General features: G+C 54.1%; 1 protein-coding gene across 3 annotated transcripts in view; it reads left to right on the forward strand.

Moving 5' to 3' along the window:
• The window catches only part of spir (spire type actin nucleation factor), a 175,920-nt gene that overhangs the window by 54,928 nt on the left and 102,652 nt on the right, over window positions 1–18,340 (forward strand). For all 3 annotated transcript variants that reach the window (XM_077646220.1, XM_077646221.1, XM_077646219.1), the window contains exon 2: window positions 7,384–7,418. In XM_077646220.1, coding sequence (XP_077502346.1) covers window positions 7,384–7,418 — 35 coding nt within the window. The remainder of the gene's footprint in view (window positions 1–7,383; window positions 7,419–18,340) is intronic.

Here is an 18,340-nt window from a genome sequence, read left to right on the forward strand (position 1 = left end):
CGCAATTCGGTGGGCGCTCGGGAAATCGATCAGCTGTGGCCAAACGTTGAACCCCCCCCTCGCCGTATGTAGGCCAGCTCTGCTGGCGCGCGCTTTTTCTCCCGTGGCTACCGCGGTGGCCGACCGTCCGAGCAGCGGTAGTTCCCCGGCCATTCTGAAACGCCGCAGCCGCCATTTAGGGCGCGACCGGAGCCCGCGATTGTGCGCCGGGGTCAGCGCGGATGGAGCCTGGCTCGGCCGGGTAATCTGATCGGACGCGCATTCGGAGTCCCGGGGGAGGGAGGGGGGGGGGGGGGGGCGTGATTACACGGCGCCCGTCGATGGCCCGCCCCGCGGGTGACGCGCCGCTGACGGCCGATCCTACCATTAGGGCTCGGCGTGGCCTGAACACGAGAGCGGGGCCTCATCCCGCCGGAAGGGCGCTGCGTTTCTGCTCGTCACTGACACGCCCGCGGCCCAACTACGTTTGGGGGCGCAGCTGATCGCGCCAAAGGTGTTCCCTCTGTGTGTCGCGATGTCGTTGCCTTCGGCTGCAGCAGTTAGTTGTGCGTCGGAGGCCTTGAACCAGGAATTGAGTTTAAAACACTGGCGCTGCTCCTTGTATAACTCATTCGGCGGCGGTCACTTTCCCCGGCGTCGCGCGCTGGACGTCCGAAGCAAGGCGCCGCGCTGCGTGTCCGTCCGTCCGTCGGACGTGAAAAGGGGCGACTGAGTCTCGGCCGGCCACTCGACGTGCGGGGAAAGCGCGGCGTGGCCGAGTGGTGGCAGCGTGTCTCGGGGCGTTGTTCGCTGCGCGCTGTCACGTCTGTCATGGAGCCAAGCGGCGTTCGCCGGAGAGCCGTCACCGATCCATCAGCGGCGGGCAGGCAGGGCTCTGCGTGCGACTCGCGAAATTGAGTGCTGCCTTTTCTTTTGTCGGGGAATCGGTGCTGCAGGGTTTGCGAACGTTGTAGGCGCTGTTCTGGATGACTGGCGATCTCGGGTCACGTTTACACGCGCACCGACGCCTGGATGGGTGTCTGTGTTTGTGTTGTTCTCTTTAGTGCGACAGCGCTTACAGTGGGCATTCCGCGCATTTAGCCGCTGTCTGCCTGTTTGTCTCTCTCAAGCAGGCTGCTCACTTGCCCAGGTGTGTGTGTGTGTGTGTGTGTGTGTGTGTGTGTGTGTGTGTGTGTGTGTGTGTGTGTGTGTGTGTGTGTGTGTGTGTGTGTGTGTGTGTGTGTGTGTGTGTGTGTGCGTGCGTGCGTGCGTGCGTGCGTGCGTGCGTGCAAATCCTAGGGCGGCTCACATAGACGACAGTGTATTGCCGCACTCGGTTATCGGCCAGGTTCCTTTGCCTGAACTGTAGCATGCTCGGCGTCCTTCGTTGCTTTCGGTCCTTTACGTGGCGCCGCATTAAGCGTCCCTCGCTGCTTGACGCACCACAGCGCTCGGCCGCTCTTCTTCGGCCTTAGCGACGCGTTCGGCCACATATTTCTCACCTTCGCGCGCCGCTGCTGGAAGGTCACGTGACCTTGTGGCGTCATCACACCCTGACCACCGGATTGTGAGCGAGGGAACTGAGTACCGTGGCAGGTGGCAGTTGAATTATTGGTCGCGAGAACCTGGGTCGCACAAGCCCCACCGGTGGGAGCACCTGCCATGGCAGGGCAGTGGAGCATCGCTTAACCGCTGCACCATTGCGCCAGGAGTGGTGTGAGGACTCCCAGGGACCTATGAATGTCAAGTCGAGAATGACCAGTTCCGTATAGTATATGGGCATTAACCCATTAACGTTATCACGTCATACCCTTAAAGGACTGTAAACACCAAAATTTTGCTTTTGTTTTCTTTCAAACGATGCGTTAGACCTTGGTATACATAGAGCACCCGGTGATGTTAGCTTACGAGCTCTAAATAATTTGCAGTTGAATTTCTTCTCTCATGCTGTTTCGATTTCGGTATTATCAATCTAACGGTGGCTGTGACGTGTAGTTCAAGTTAAGGTCGCGTGAGGCACAAAAAGAAAACGGCAATATGACTGCTGTTACGTCGGTTGTTGTAATTCAAGCTCTTGAAGCAGACTGGTTTCGGTATGTAGTGAGTTAGAACTACGTATCAGCGTTTATAGTTCAGTTTTTCCGCGCCTTGCGTGGCAAAGTTCAACTGCACGTCGCAGCCATCGTTCGGTTGATGAAACCGTAACCGAAACAGCATGAGATCAGAAATTCAATTGCTAATTATTTAGCGCTCGTAGGCGATCCATGTGTTCTAATGTATAACGCATCATTTTGAAGAAGAAAGCATGCAGTAAAATGAGGTGTCTATAGTCGTTTAAGGCGGAGCTTATGTGTCCCTTCTAGTTTTTTTTTCTTCTTTCCATTCGATGGAGGGAGCCGCCGCGGTGGCTCAGTGGTTACGGCGCTCGGCTGCTGACCCGAAAGACGCGGGTTCGATCCCGGCCGCGGCGGTTGAATTTCGATGGAGGCGAAATTCTAGAGGCCCGTGTACTGTGCAATGTCAGTGCACGTTAAAGAACCCCAGGGGGTCGAAATTTCCGGAGCCCTCCACTACGGCGTTCCTCATAGCCCGAGTTGCTTTGGGACGTAAAACCCCATAAACCTAAACCGAAACCATCCATTCGATGGAGGAGTCTGAACTCGGGGGGAGCATTCTGTGGCATTGCTGCAGAAGCTACGTGTGCGAGGTGACAGGTGCCATGGTTTTCACATCCTCGGGAGCCAGCCACGCAGGTCTGAAAGCTGATGGCTCGCGTTTGTATATGTCTTCGCACCTTCGTTCGTCGCTTCGCCATTTTTGAAGGAGTGCTGCGCAGCAAGTCTTCGTCGCCAACGGCTTTTTTTTTTTTTTGTCACTTCCTGGTCTCTGCCGTGTGCAGTCTCCTTGTCAAAGGAGGACTAACTTAAAGCGAAACGTGGTCTAATCTCGAGAGCCCCTCTACCCCTTTCCAGACTTAATTAGGTTTTTAATTGAGCATGTACAGCCTTAGCCAAAAGTAACCAGGCTGCATGGTTTGCTTCTCATTCGAATAGTAGAGCCCTTACGGCTTCCCTAAAGATCAGAAAGTTCTCGGAAGGTGAGGACAAGGGTTTTCCTTACCATACAGAGATTTAGAGCTTGGGGGCTGGCGTAATAAATAGCTTCAATACACGACTGAGAAGCAAACCGTGCAGCCCGGTTACTTTTGGCAAAGACTGCACGTGGACGCCTCGCTCCTACAGCGCTCAAGCTACGGCGTTGAGGAGCGGGAAATGGGGGTTGAGCTGGCATTATTTGTTGGTCAGTTTTTTTTTTTTTGCAGCTGGTAGCTTACAAGAGTTTAAAATTACGGTGGGTCAAGTACACGCAAACGGCGGCTTTGTTTTTGCTCTAAACGCTTGTTGCCCTTCTATTCTGGTCAATTTCTCCCAAACGAAGGGGCGTTCCCCGCTCTTTCTTTTCGGGACGCAACTTGGTCGCCTCCACTTTCCCTCCATTATACATATCATTTTTTTTTGCGAAAAGTTTTTGCAGCAGCGGAATCGTGTTGCTGGGAGGCCGTTCGAAACTCGTCTGCAGGAACTCCCTGTTTGCTTCGCAAACACACCGGTCAGCGTAGTTTTCCACTCCCCGCGGCGCGCGATCCGTAGAAGGCGGTCATCCCGACGGACGGCTATCTTTAGCCCCGTTCTCCGGCGATCCTGTCGGGGGCACCTGCGCTGTCCACACGGCCGGCGCTTTTCAAGTGCGCCAGGCTCGCGTCCACTTTCTCTCGCGGGGGAGGGAGGAGTGCTTCTCGCGCGAGCTGGGGGTCCGCGGGGAGGAATCGCTTTTACGCGCGCACTGCTGTCTCGCGAAGTGATTCGCCCGCTGCGCGATTACGGGTCGTTCAGAAACTGGGACGTGCTCGGCCCGCGCGCGCGTCCCTGTTGCGCCGCCGTTGGCTGGCGCCGAGCGCTCGGCCGCTGTGCTGACTGGGCAGGGCCCGTGCGCGCCGCCTTGCGACCCGTTGAGGTTGTCACGCTCGTGTCGCACATTTTATCCCTCCTACTCGGGTATTCACCGCGTCGGACGTCGGAGGGCGTGCCATTCATTCCGCTGGCGACGACTTGGTTTCAGCTTTTCCCCCGTGTGACGTAACCAGATTTCGCCTCCGCGCCATTATCCGCCATGTGGCTATGGTGCTCGGCTGCTGACCCGAAATACGCGGGTTGAACTCGGGCGAAATGGTATAGGCCCCGGTACTGTGCGATATCAGAAGGAACTCCCAGGTGGTCGAAATTATTCCGGAACTCTCCACTGTACGGCGTCCCTCATAGCCCGAGTTGCTTTCGGCTGGCTGCGCACGCGGTAATAACTAGGCCTCTAATAACGGTGGCTGCCTGTGCTACAGAGGCGCAGTGGTCTTCTTCGACCCGTTCGTGGCTGGCGTCGCCTTATCTCTGGGCGCAGGCGCCACGTGTGGGCGGCGCCATTCGCGAGGGAACGCTGTGCGCGCGCGAGTGTGTCGTGCATGCCTGGGCTCGCCCTGCCACCGGTGGCGGAAGACGACGCGTGTTTCGGCCGCCGCGCAGTCACGCACGCCGACAGAGTTGAGCATTGCGTGTGGGCAGCGCAGACGAGAAGAAAGGGGAGGTCATTGCACATCCGCGCTGCGTTCACTGGGACGGCACCAACGAGATTCCGACTCGGGACGCCAGCGAGCTGCGCGCACACGGCTCCGCGGAGGTTGTCCTCGTCGCCGCGACAGATGCGTCTTTGCGTGCGTCTTTTCCCTCGGCGACGCACGGAACTCCTTCAATTTCAAAACCACCGATTAGGGTGCGCACTGGCTGCTCTCTCGGTCTATGCCGCCGGCGGCCAGGGAGCTTAAGTGGCTTTCTCCGGTGCTCGGTGTTCCGTGAAGTCGGGACGGAAGGAGGGCCCGTGTACGAGCCATGAAAGCGGGGAACAAGGGTGCTGCGCCAGCCACTTAATAGAGAGTTTGGGGCGTCGAAATGCGCATTCGCAGAACGTGAAGTACGCCTTGCGTCTTGGGTTGACGTGAGCGGCAAACGCTCGCAGCGGCGGGCAGCAGCAACCAGTGCGAGCGCGGAGAGCGCCAACATCAGGTGTCGTCATGGTGTCATGGGTCTCGGCTGGGCCGGCCTGCCAGCCAGCCAGCCTGCCTGCATCCCGTCCGCCGGTGTCGGAAAAATGAGCTAAAATTTGTTCTTTACGTTAGTGACAAACGCTGGGATAGAGAAATTAAAGAAAAATACATCATTTTTGAGTATCGTTGACCAACACCGAGTCGCTGGTAGAAGTAACAGCTGTGATGCAAGCGAATTTCTTGCCGCAACCGTCTCGCTAGGGTGGCCATTCTAGGCACCCTATAGCCTCGCAGCTGCTGCTGGCCTGCCGTTGCGGTGCGGCTTGCCTGGCGTCCGCTAGCTCCTTTGCTGAACGCGTCGTGGAAATCGAACACATTTTTGAATTTTAATGAGATGATGCTGCTGGCAGTAAAGCGATGTTAAGAGTGCGCCTCTTAATTATAGCGCAGGCGACTCCGAAGCGCCGTCCGCTGCGGCTTCGATGCGAAACAGGCCATAGGTCTAGCAACGACCAGGGCAGCTAGGCAGCAGCGCAGTCCGTTGCGCGGCGCGCCCGCGGCCGGCACTGTTGCCGAAAACTCGGTACTCGCGCAGGCATGCTTTGTCCCTGCTCGAATATAGCAGGCAGTCTTCCTGATGACACGGCTGTTTTGTCTTTTGTGGTGGGAACTTCAAGTATATAGTCTGCGTCACCCATGTGTAGAGCGCTCGAGGGGCGCACTTCGCTGCACAGAAATCGACACCACGTCACAGCTTCCAGCTTTTAGAGGCAATGCTCGAACGGAAGTATATAGAGCCACACAGACCTATACTATCAAGGCAGGCACGAGCACTTTGCCCAGACACTGAGGGCTGCTTTCCAAGTTCAGTTTTGATTGCGTGATGCGTGCATGCTGCCCCAGAGCGCTACGCAGTGGTGACGCAGACTGTGCACCCAGCCAAGCAGCGCATGAGGCACTGAGTCAGCGCGTTTCTCTGCTTGCTGAGCGCCGGGCCACAGTGCGTCTTTTTTGCCGCCTGACCTCACCAGGTCAGCGAACTCCTAGTGACGGCCCACGGCCCAACCGCCGGACTGGCAATGTAACGTGCAACCGCTTCTGGCGCGCACTGAACTACGTCACGAATCGCCCATGCCTTCTCTCTGTGGCGACGTTTGCCTGCCACCATCGCCCGGTCCTTCCCCCCTCATGCCTACGATGTCCCAGATATTGCGAAGGCTGCGCAATGGTTGTCATAGACTTTCATCTCCCTATCGCTCTCATATCCCACTTTTCATCACCCTGCACATCCTGGGCCCCAGGTCAGGGTCGGCAAGTCTTCGTGGTAGGGTCAGTATATATATTGCCTTTTGCTACCCATGCATGCATGGGCCACCCACAAGTAGTGTTGAATAAAATTATCATTATTATTTTAACCGCTTGTTAACCTCTACTTACTACGCCTGCCATGTGCGAATTTCATCGGCTTAGTGTTCGTGCTGTGCATTATTGACAGGTGCTGGCGGAAGGTACGAACGCTGTAGCTTTCATTCCCCTCTTTCTTCGAGGCGTTCTCGCTGAAATATTAGTGAAGGCATGTTTGCTATTTTAAAGGACGGCTCTTATGCCTAAGGATGTGTGTGCGTGTGTGTGTGTGGGGGGGGGGGGGGGTAGTAGGGGTGTTTAAAGCTGGTTCAAAGACTCGACTCCTTGGCGACAGCCAGGAGTGAGTCGAGCACCACCCGCTGGCGGTTTGGTGATCCTCCAGGTGGGGGCTGCATGAAGCGGCGCGCTTCGCCATGCTGTTCGGGGAATTGCTGCGTGAGTGGTGTGTGTTATTCGTGAGGTGGAAGAAGGGCCGAGGAAAAAAGGAACACTTAATGTAAATGGACACGTAAGCGTCATCTAGCTTCAGTAAAGAACGCACAGCTGCCCACCGGTCACAAGGAGGAAAAAAAAAAATACCCGCAGTCGCACTCTCGCTGCGTTTTCCTTTGCTGTGATGTGGGAGTGAAGGTAAAAGCATTGTCTCTCGTGCCGCTGCAGACGCTGCAATTCTTACATTTTTGCTGCCTTTGTCATTTCCTGCGTTGCATGTATCTGTGCACTGAGTGTAACCATGTAGTCTGCTTGCATAAACAGCGAGCCGGCGGAAAGTTGCGCAACAGTGCGGTCGAGTGGTTGTGATAGCGGAGTCTGCGACGCTGTGATACGGTTTCCTTCTGTTTTTAACAAAAGCTCGCCGCTCTCACGTGCGTGAGAGATAGGGGCCGTAGAGTGTGCCACGTCCTGCGGCTAATTCTCTTCTTTTTGTCTCCTCTCTCTCTCTGCAGCGTCCACCAGACCGATTGCAACGAGCGAGTACAAGGTGAGCCGGCATGCGCCTTCGCTCCGCGGTGCGGACGGTGTTCTGCGCAGAGGTCGTCGTTCCTTCTGGCCGTCGGCCCGCACGCGAAAGCGGAGCTGTCAGAGCGGGCCTGCTTTTGTTTGTATCTCTGTCTGCGAAGGCGCTGTCAGCTCTGTCGTCGATGCCCCGGGGAGCTCGAGTAGAGTCGTGTGAATTTGAGCTGCCGAGCTTTTCCGTGTTTGCGCGCCGATATGCGTGATATAGCGCCCCCCCCCCCTCCCCTCCCCCCTTTCGTAGCGCGTTCGTTTGCCCTGCCTAGCTTCTGACCATGACGTGAGCGGTGCAGGCCGGATGTGAACTGCCTCCCGACTTCCGATGGTGAGCGTGCTAATCTATAGTCGGATGCAACCCAAGTCTGCAGTGAAGCTCCGCCCACATTTAGGGCCGGCGCACAGAATCCCTCCACGACAAAAATGTAGTCCGTTGTTTAAACTTCTGTCGTGGAGGAATTCTGTGCGCCGATCCTAAATGTGGGCGGAGCTTCAAAAAAAAAAATGTAGTCCGTTGTTAAAACTTCTCCGACCGCGGCGGCTGCGTTTTTATGGGGGAAAAACGCTAAGGCGCCCGTGTGCTGTGCGGTGTCAGTGTACGTTAAAGATCCCCAGGTGGTCGAAATTATTCCGGAGCCCTCCACTACGGCACCTCTTCTACCTTTCTTCTTTAACTCCCTCCTTTATCCCTTTCCTTACGGCGCGGTTCAGGTGTCCAACGATATATGAGACAGATACTGCGCCATTTCCTTTCCCCAAAAACCAATTATTATTATTATTATTAAAACTTCTCTTGTCACCTAAACAAGAAGCTAATCACGCGAAAAAAAGTTATAAGCTCTAGCATGTTGATACCTGGCTTGTTTAATAAAATCAAACATTAAACAGCTGATTTCGTTCTCTTTTGTAACTGGCTGGCGGAGTAATACAGTACGCCGCGGTTCGTGGCCCAGTGTTAACAACTGCTGTTTTTTTTAAGTTGTATCCTACTATAGTCCCTTTTTTTTTTCTTGACAGCAAGACTGCTCTTCGCGCTGCAAGTGAATAATCGCGTTGGGTAGTCGCTTCCGTCGTCCGATCAGTTGGCTCGGCGATAAGGGCCCGACGTTAATCTCTGGGCAGATTTATCGGGGCAATTGCCCCGTACAGCCGTCTTTTATATTGAGCTTCAACGAGCGTATACCAAGATCTCGCATCATGCATACGCATTCGATATCTGTTTCAGTGCACTCATCAAGCACCGTTAATTAACTGCACAGGAAGCGTCCCTTGCCGCATTAATCGGAGAGCCTGATACGCCTATCTGATACGTAATGCGCATGCAGAGCCCCGCGCTTAGTGAATGCGTGCCCTATTGCGGTCCGTATTCCGTGCGTGCGCGCCGCAATCTGGAGCAACGGGTTTCATGTTTTGCGCTTCCGGACACAGCGCAGCGTAGTGCTTGTTTGCATTGTACTGCCCACTCCGCTCGAGGTATAATATAATGCAGTGCGGTAACGGCTGTGTGACATGCGCAGAAGTGTCTCCATATTCAGTGCTTCTCAACAAGGTCGCTCTTCCAGTGCAGCGCCTGAAAAGTTCACCGGCGCAAGACCAAAAGGGCAAAGCTTCACTGACGTATCGCTTGGTGGAAGAGCCGCAGTGAAAGAACAACGTATCAAGCTTTGCCTGCGAAATACGGCTAAGATCACTTGAGGATGGGTGGAATCACCTGCTGCCCTGCAGAGTTCCTTCTCACCATGGCTGTTCGGGGCGATGAAATTCAGATGCTACAGTTATACCGCCACCAGGCAGGACTTGAGCATTAGCTGGTCATACCGTCAGTCATGTTGCGTGGAATAAACTGAGACGCTACTCGTTGCTGCAGGTCAAAGACTGCGTTCGACTCCGATGGGCTGGTAGTGTTGGAACAGTCCTTAGTCATTTCAACACACGGAGTTGCGATAGGTTAGGTTGGGTTAGGCTTAAGTGAACTAGAAAGTTCAGTTTAGTTAGGAAATGCAAGAGAGAAGGTGGAGGCGTAGGAAATGGCGGTGGACGTGTGATGCAATGTAGAGACAAAGGGAGCTGTTGTACCAGTGCTCGGAGAGGGCCTGTTGATTTTTCTTCTTTAGTCTCCCTTGTGCGCTGCCGAAAAATATAAGACCCGACAGCTTAAAGAAAACAGCTGTGGTAAGCAAAGTGCATGGCGCAAGTGTTTCGCCACTTGGCCTGTCCCTGCCAAGGAAGTGTTTTTGCGGGAGTCCAAGCGCAAAGCAAAAGCCACGCGTAGCGAGCATTTACAGACGTTCGCTTAGTTGAGGGGGGGGGGGGGGGGGGGGGGGGGGGAGGGGGGGGGGGGCAGGCAGGCAGGCAGATTTTGAGACGATGCGCTTTAGCAAAGAAATCAGGGGTGACGGAATTAAGGTTGATGGCGCTTTCGTAAAGGTCTCGGTTTCTTTATCAGTGGTTAACTGGTGCGGGATGCGGTCACGCAGACGTTTAAACTCGCGGAGAAAAGGCTGTTTCAGCAAGTTTAAATGTGTGTGCTTCTCCGGCCTTCGACCATTCAGTCATCCCTGATGAAGAAACCGAGACATCGTCGAGCCGCGACGATGTTTCTGTAGTCCTGCATTTATGGGGCATATATTTCTGTGTGGAGGCGGCGTGGCGCGATAGTGCGTGTCGCGTGCCCTTCTCCCCTTTTCGGCTCTGCATTCTGCGACGACGAGGCGGCACTGTTGTTTTCTTCGCCCCGCCGCTGATGTAAATCCGTATTCTGAGGCGACCGTTGCGTGGTGCGAACTGTGGTCGTCGTCTTCGGCCGCCGCGTTTGCGATAGTGCCGCTGGTGCCGGAATCCATTGGCGCTCGAATGGTCTCCCGCGTTCTTTAGCTCTTGGTTGTCAACGGGGCCAGCTCGGAGGCCAACCGACGCGAGAGGTCGGCTGGCGCTTGCGTTTTTCTTTTCTTTTTTTTTTTACTGCGCGGTTCACGTCTCGTTGGTTTGACCCTGGATCGAGCCGCGGTCTAGAAGGTGCACTCGGAAGACTTTGCGGTGCGTGGTGAAGCTAGTGCGTGCAGATGGTGTGGCCTTCTTCCCCCTTTTCGTTCCGCGCCACGCGTGCATGTGGCGAAATAGTTTACGTGCCCAAAGTAGCACTCAAGTGTAAAATCGACTGGGCCGGCTTTCTTTTGTTTCAGCTGGAAGCGCTTGTGTGCTTCACCTCGGCTTTGCAGCGCGGCTTTATTCTAGACGCGAGGTGTAGTGCTGCACAGTAAACCGTGCGATGCATGTTGGGAGGCTAGTTCCGCAGCTTCGCATTCGACGAGTTTGTGCTGCTGTAATTACTCCGCACCTTTAATCCGTCTTTCGCGGCTGTCGATTATAATTGTCCTGCCCAGAAGCGCGCTTTGGACGAACAGGGCAGCGCTCGCGTGGCGCATTTGTCCGCGTCCCACGCGTGCGTTTTGCTAAGCGCGCAGTGATTGCGGTGCGCGTTTGTCGTTGAGCATATTTCTGGCGTGTCGGGGAATGCGGCCGGCATGATGCATGACGCAGTGGCCCGCGCAGCCGCAGTGAAAGCCCGCAGTGTCGTTCCTCAGCCTGACTGGCAGCCCGTATCCGAACACGATGGAAGCCTGTCGGCGACATTATTTATGGCGCGCACGCGGAGGCCGAGTGCCGGCGTGACTCGTCGCACTTGCGTCGCCGATCGAGCCGCGGTTCGTGATTGCGGCGGGTGCGATGGGCGCCGTTTCCAGCGATGGCCGCGGAAACCAGGCCGGCCTCGCCCCCCTGCCGCCGAGCGCGCTGCCTGCCGCAGGTGTGGCCGGCGAATCATTCCGCGGAATGTGGAGCTCAGCCGAGGAGGAGGGGGGAATGTGCCGTTAAGCGCTGCCGCGGTGAGCTTTACGAAACCGCCTTTTTCAGAGCGGCTTCATTGGAGCTCATCTGAGCATCGCGCCAGAGAGGCAGCGTGGTCCGTTTCTCGGAACAGCCCGTCTTCTCCCGGGCCTCAGTGTGTGGTCTTGTAGCCGGCCGAGGTTTCGCAAATATTTGCCTTCCGGTGTCGGCTTGCGTTGCTCCCTCGGCTTTTGTGCATGTGCTGGCGGAAGTGGGCCTTTCCTTACTCCGCTACGAGCGGCGTAAAGCGGCGGTTGCCGGGGCTGCGCGTGTAGCCGTGCCGAGCAGCGCGAGGACACACCGGAGGCGCGTAGCGCGGAGTCTCGCCGGCCATCGCCGTATCGCGCTGCGTGCGCGACGAGGCGAGCCTTGTTTTTGGGCCAGGCGGGCGTGGCCAACTGCCACTCGGGCTATCGATCACTCCGGCGTGGCGGCCACTTTCGCCACTGGCCTCCGCCGAGGTGGCACTGCGGCCGGTCATCCCGCTGTCCATTATCGCACTGAGGTATCCGTGCTGAGCCCACGAGTCGTGCACATATTCGTGCAATATCGTGCACATATTGAACGATGTGGCGAAAAGTAATGCAGTGCGCTACCAAAATGACCACTCGGGAGGACACACGAGATCTGTCCGGAACGTAAATGAAAGTTGTTTGCATTCACACGGATGTTAGTATATCTTCACGCCATTGGAATCTGCGCTCTCACGTTCACCATGTTGATCCGGAGTTCCCGGGTTCGAACCCGATCGCGGCGGCTGCGTTTTTATGGAGGAAAAACGCTAAGGCGCCCGTGTGCTGTGCGATGTCAGTGCACGTTAAAAGATCCCCAGGTGGTCGAAATTATTCCGGAGCCCTCCACTACGGCATCTATTTCTTCGTTTCTTCTTTCACTCCCTCCTTTATTCCTTTCCTTACGGCGCGGTTCAGGTGTCCAACGATATATGAGACAGATACTGCGTCATTTCCTTTCCCCAAAAACCAATTATTATTTATTCACCACGCTCTGTACTCAGGCCGCGAGAGGAATGCTTTGCGCCACAGACATAGTGTTTGCGGAACAAGTGGCGTCGAGGTCTTGGATGCACAATTTTTTTTTTCGGCAGTGATGTCTGGGCAGACGCGTTGTCTTGACACAGCGTTCAGAGATTTTCTGTCAAATCGTCTGATGAAATGTACCGGCCAACCGTAGTATATTAGGGGCCCAACAGCTTCTGTTCTAATGGCAAAACGCAAGCATATTAGGCACATTTGTAGGTCGTGCATTTTTCGTGAAGTCTCCAAAATTTCTAACCTGGTTTTTGTTGTTCTTTTTCGTTGTTCAAAGTTCACCGTAACCAAGAAACGTGATTTGCATTGAAGAGCGCAGTGAACTTTGAAATCATGGTGATCTTTAAGCGATAAATAAGGGACTGAAAAGTGCAGCTTAGAGGAATTTTTGCAGACTTGACGAAATCATCACGATCCACAAATTCACAGACTATGCTTTCGTTTTGTTGGACTAGAGGCGATGGGCCTCTAATATGCGTCATTTTTGTCATTTTTTGGCCTATTTTTAGAGCAAGTAGCCGCTAGAGCCGAAAACCGCTCCTGAGACCGCATGATTAACATCTCTGACAAATGCTTGAGAAGCAGCTCTATTACGTAGTTTTTTTTTCTTTCAAAAAAACTTCGCAAAAGCAAACAAGTCGAACAAAACTACCGCTTTATCGGCTCTGTATTTTGCTCATTGCACACGTGCCGAGATTAATTGGTGTTAACAATGCATGCCATTGAAAATTAAATGTGTTTTCTAACCTTTTTCTAGCGTAAGCAGGAGGGCCACTGCGATCGCGCAAACATTGTCAAACACTGGCCATGTTTGACAGTCTGTTTGACAGTCTTCGGAATATTGTTTTCTAAGGATGAAATACCGTTTTTTTTTTTCGGCGATATCATTGGTACTTCTGTGCGGTCAAAAGTCACCTAGAATACCTGGTGACCTTTTCGTCAGCCTGATCATTCGATTAAGCAGGGATTAACGCAAAATTTATCGTAATTAGAGCTGTGCTTGTAGAAAGAAGTGCCATCACCATTAAAAAAGAGAAACAGTAGTTATATGATGGAACAGTAAGACAATAACGCAAGGGGAAGTAATTGACTTCTAAAACCTACGCTTTCTCGTTAACGTTGTATTTCTGCACTGTTTGGAGCGAGACTCCGTGCTCTGCGTGTCGACCACAGTGACGGAACTGCCGCTTAAACGTCGAGGTAGCCAGAGCATGACACTTTTGTCGTGGCGCTTGTGCATGGTTTCGTGTCAATCTCCTTACGTGCACTGGAGGCGTCAACTTAACTAAGCAACCGCCCTGAGCGGATGAGGCGTTTAACAGTTACTTATATTTTGGTCGATGATGATGATTATTGAGGCTGTTAATATCGTTGTTCCAGTGGGGTTCCCGGTTGATTCGGCGATCCGGTGGCACGCCGCAGGAATGGACTAAAGATGACCGTAGGTAACCTGGTGGTTTGAGGATCCGCCTCATATGCGGGAGGTGCGGGATTCGATCCCCAGTGCCGCCGGGTACCCACCGGTGATACAATTGGATGCAAGCTTTCCCTTGGTCTGGTGATCGGCTTCTTTAGGGTGAAATGCTTGTGAGATATGTCTTTGGTTCCACCTTGTGCAAAGAAAGATACCTCGTGCCATTGCGCTCTCTGGCCAAAGCTGCCCTTATCAGGGAGGAACTAGACAGCTGCACTGTTTATTTGCAGCTCTAGCAGCTGCCAAGGGGAACGGAGCTTTTTGGGCGAGTGTAGAGGAGGTCCACCGGTGTGAGGCTCCCCGCGGGATCCTCTTTCTCAAACACGTTTGGGACTTTCATCTGATGAGGACTGGATCGCGTATGGACGCATTGCAGAGTGGCGTCACCCGTCGTTGCTTGCTTGCAGTCAAAGGTGTGGAGGGTATGCCGACTTGTTCCTATCGAACGGCCTCCCAATGTAGCGCAGGCGAAGCCTGGTGGTTTCAGCGGAAAATGCTCACCACGTGTTTTGCTGCAGTTCTCGTCTGGGGCTGCCTTGAGGGCCTCATCATCCAACAAGTGTACTGCGTTGCCCGTAAAAAAGAGGCAGATCTCCCACGCTCATTCAACTTTTGGAACCGATGCCTGGCACTGTCAGGGCATTATTCCCAAAGGCTTGGCGCATTGCGCGGCTTGATTCGGCGATGGAACCGTTCCGACGCCTCCCATTTGTCTGTTCAAGCTGTGACTGCTGTCAGGATGCAACACCCGTGTATTTGTTACCGACTCACAGTCAGTGTTCCTGCTTCCAACTCGGTCGGTTTTTTTTTTTTTTTCGAGCGCAGTGAGACGTTTATCTTCATATCAGTGTTCACTTTTGTACTCCGACTTCAAAAACAGCAGCAGCTTTTTTGGTTACCTTGCTTAAGAGATAGGTTGGGAGTTGTTCGCGAGTTCGTCAGGATAATGGCCTGCGCATTTTCGGAGTAAAATTACATTGTATCTGAAGAGTATTGATAAACTGTTTACACTATAGCATGTGAGCTTACAGCTGACGACGATTTGCGCTGTGCAGCCCGCGCTTCGTGCCTGCAAGCGGATATGGTTTTACTTGCGGGACCGGAAGTGACGAAAGTGAACTCTGGCGATATGCGCTGTTCTCTTTCTCGATGTTGAGGGACTCGTTGCTGTGGCGAAGCTTCCTGGCTCGCGAATTAGAAGGTTGAAATTGCGGATCGCACCATTGGATTCCGCGCGAAGTTCTCAGTCGCTTGCGCGAAGCTTGTTTATTGGGGATCACGTTACACTGAAGGAGTTGGAACGGGTGGTGAGATGGCTACGAATTAAAAGATTGTATTGAAAGACTGTTGTCTTTGCTTTTTTTTTATTTGTACGGAATTGTGTCGGAATTTTAAATTCAACACCCGAGCCGCCAGTCTTATTGCAACGAGTAAAACTGAACACATTGCATTGGTTCTGCTTGGAGAAGAAAAAGACAATCTTTCTGTTCTGATCCACTATAACAGTCTTAATTGCGCTATACCGCTTACTGTGCAATGAACTCGGTCATTAGCAAGACATTTGCCAGGACAGTCACAAGCTTTACGTTTTCTTTTTTCTTCTCTCATGCTGGGCTGCTGAGATGATAGTCAAGTTATGTACGAAAGCTGTCAAATTGCTTTTTTTTTTTCACTGGTTAAATTTGTCATGTTCTTGTAGGTCTCTCGTACTGCCCTCGTAATGCGGAGATATAGTTGTTAAAACTACCTTTGAACCGCCTTTGTCAGAATGCTACGCAGGCTCTGTGTCGCTTTGTAGATGGCTTTCTCGGACAATGAGAATCGCAGTCTAAGGTGATGTTTCGTATATGGCAGGAAAGCTGCTGCAGATGCGTGTTTATGGAAAAGACATGCAAAAGTCCTCCTCCCACCCCATGTTCCACGATACCTCCAATGTATCGCTCTGCTTGGCCTGTTCTGTTGTGAGCCGCCCAGCCACTTGCTTTGTGTGGAGCAAGGTCACAAGGTCTCGTTTTGAGGCGTGAAGTCCCATTTACTCGTCAACGGTTCCCAAGGCTCTCTTCTCTCATCTTGTTAGCGCGCTTCGCGGAAGTCTGGCTTAGTTTCTCGCATCACGCTCCCATCTAGAGACAGCGACGGTGTCATAAAGAATTGGGCGGTTTCCGTGGACAGCATAACACTTGGAGCCGGCGGGTCCTCTTCGAGGGTCGCATGGCTCGGCTTGCATTTTTAGCCTGTGCAGTGAGGTATTTGTGGGTTTGTGGGTCAGCCTTGTTGAAATTTCGTTGGAGCGTTGGGAAGGTGCGCACTCTCACAGGTCCTGTAGCCCTTTTGCTTGGGTTTGTTTCGTGCAAAGCTTCCATTTCCATGCTTAAGCACCAATCGTGCTGTGGCGGATTCATCGCATGGCGGCAGTAAGCACGCGGTCCAGGAACTCAAGGCATTACTCACGTAGACTTCCATCAGTCGTTGGTTCCGTTAAACGGCACGTGTACGTCCATACGTAGCGGTAAAATAATCGTCGTGGCATTGTTCCTCTAGAATCGTTTTGCTAGAACATTTGCGGTCCTCCGCGGAAATCAAGGAGAGAGAGTGTGCTGTCCAGGGATTTCCATGAGCGAGTCATTAGTGATCCTTAAACAGCGCACGCGTCGACAGAGACAAGCCCCGACGAACGTATCGCTAGTGACCTGCGAAACAGTTTCTGGAAGACACATCAGTCTATATGCACGGTGTCTGATTCGTCAAGGCCTTTAGGCGAACTGCCTGCAACGTCCCAGAGGACAATGCGCGCATATGTAAGCTCGTTTAACAGCGCGTGCATGTTTGCTCATGCGTCGCGCGCCGGTCGCGTTATCGGTTGTGCGAGGGCGCCTCCACGCTGTCTGCCGAGTCCGTTAGCGACACTCTGCTCGAGGTGGCTCCGCAGCTAGGACTGGTGCGCGGATTGTCTCGCGTCTGCCGGCGGCGAGTTGCCCGGCCGGGGCCCCAGCCCGGCGACGCGCGAGAAGATGTGTGCGCGGCCCTGGCAGCAGCTGGCACCGCGTCGCCGGGCAGGCCAATTAGGCGGGGCCTGCCGCGGGTGTGCCACAATTCCGTATGCATCGCCCGCGGCGCGCTTCCGACCGGGCGCAAAGTTCACTGGCGGCCTTCCACGCTGGCCTCGTTTCGCCGCTGGTCGCCGCCGGTTTCGTTTACCCCCGCGGTATGCGGCAGCGCCCCTCCCGCTGCCCATAGGTGCAATGTCATTAGGCGCTCGACGACAGTAGCCGGAAGCTTCCGGCCGCCACTCTTCCGCACTGCGCGAGTGGCAGCGAGGCATTCCTCTCGCGAGCCGACCCGGGGGCACCCACGCGGCCGAGTGGGCCCGCCGTCCTCCCACCTCGCGGAGGCGCCCTTGGCGACCCGGTCCGAGCTCGTGTAGGAAGGCGCCCAACCTTGGCGCTCGCCGGCCGGCGGCTCCTTTTGACGCGAGATGACGCCCCGGTGTGGTGGTGGTGGCGGTGCGCCTCCGCAGCGGCTGCCGCGCCTCATCGCATGCGTGACCGCGGCGCCGCTTCGCGGGGTCTGACACAACTCGCGCTCGCCGCGCTGCTGCATCTGCATCTACTCGTGCCCAGTCTTGGCGAACAAGCCTTTTTTCGTAGACAAGTCTGGAACGCCACTTGTGGTCACTGGCGGATCTGGTAGGTCGCCCTGACAGTGAACGGTCCTGTTGTGCTATAGGTCAGCGCGGGGAAACGTGCTGTCCGCTTCTGAATGCGCGAATATTAACCGTCACCATCTAACAACTGTAGTGATGAGCAGGCACAAAACACCGCCGAAAGCACCTGCCCGCTGCCTACGACCGCCTCGTCTGGCGCTTCTCTCCGGCACTGGGGACGCGCCCTGTATTTAGTGGAGGTGGAAGCGCTGCCCATGCAGCAGCCGAGGACGCTCGCTTCAAATTAAGCGCTCTTCCGTTGGTGGCGTTGCTGGGCCTCCCACTTCGAACTGTGGTCGTACACTAAAGAAACTCGCAGGACGGGAACCACTGCGTAACGCGAGGTTCAGTCGGAGTATTTTCATTTCACGATATGTTCTACGTACTGAATTTCAGAGCGAAATACACATGTGGGTCATTCCATGCCAGACGCACCGGAGTTTGTGCTCGACCCTTTCAGATTTCTTACAATAAAAATCTCTCGGGAAAAAAATTGCCCTGTCATGTGACAGCCCTCTGAATTTTGCTAACTATAGTACAAAACGTGTTCCCTGTAACAAATTTCCAAAAATTATGTATTTTCTTTTCGCGCTCCAAATTTTTATGAACAATGTATATGATTTCTACGTTCGTATCATGCATCAATAAATACCTGTACAAAGTTTTTGTCTTCTTTAGTTCGTTTTATAGCCCGAGGCGCCTTATTTTTCAACTTTAAAAAGCTCTATACGCGCCATTCATGAGCCATGTAAAAACATTAATCGGTTCTCCATAACGTGTAC

The sequence above is a fragment of the Amblyomma americanum genome, chromosome 1 (genome assembly GCF_052857255.1).
Source record: "Amblyomma americanum isolate KBUSLIRL-KWMA chromosome 1, ASM5285725v1, whole genome shotgun sequence".
In the NCBI taxonomy this organism is placed as follows: Eukaryota; Metazoa; Arthropoda; class Arachnida; order Ixodida; family Ixodidae; genus Amblyomma; species Amblyomma americanum.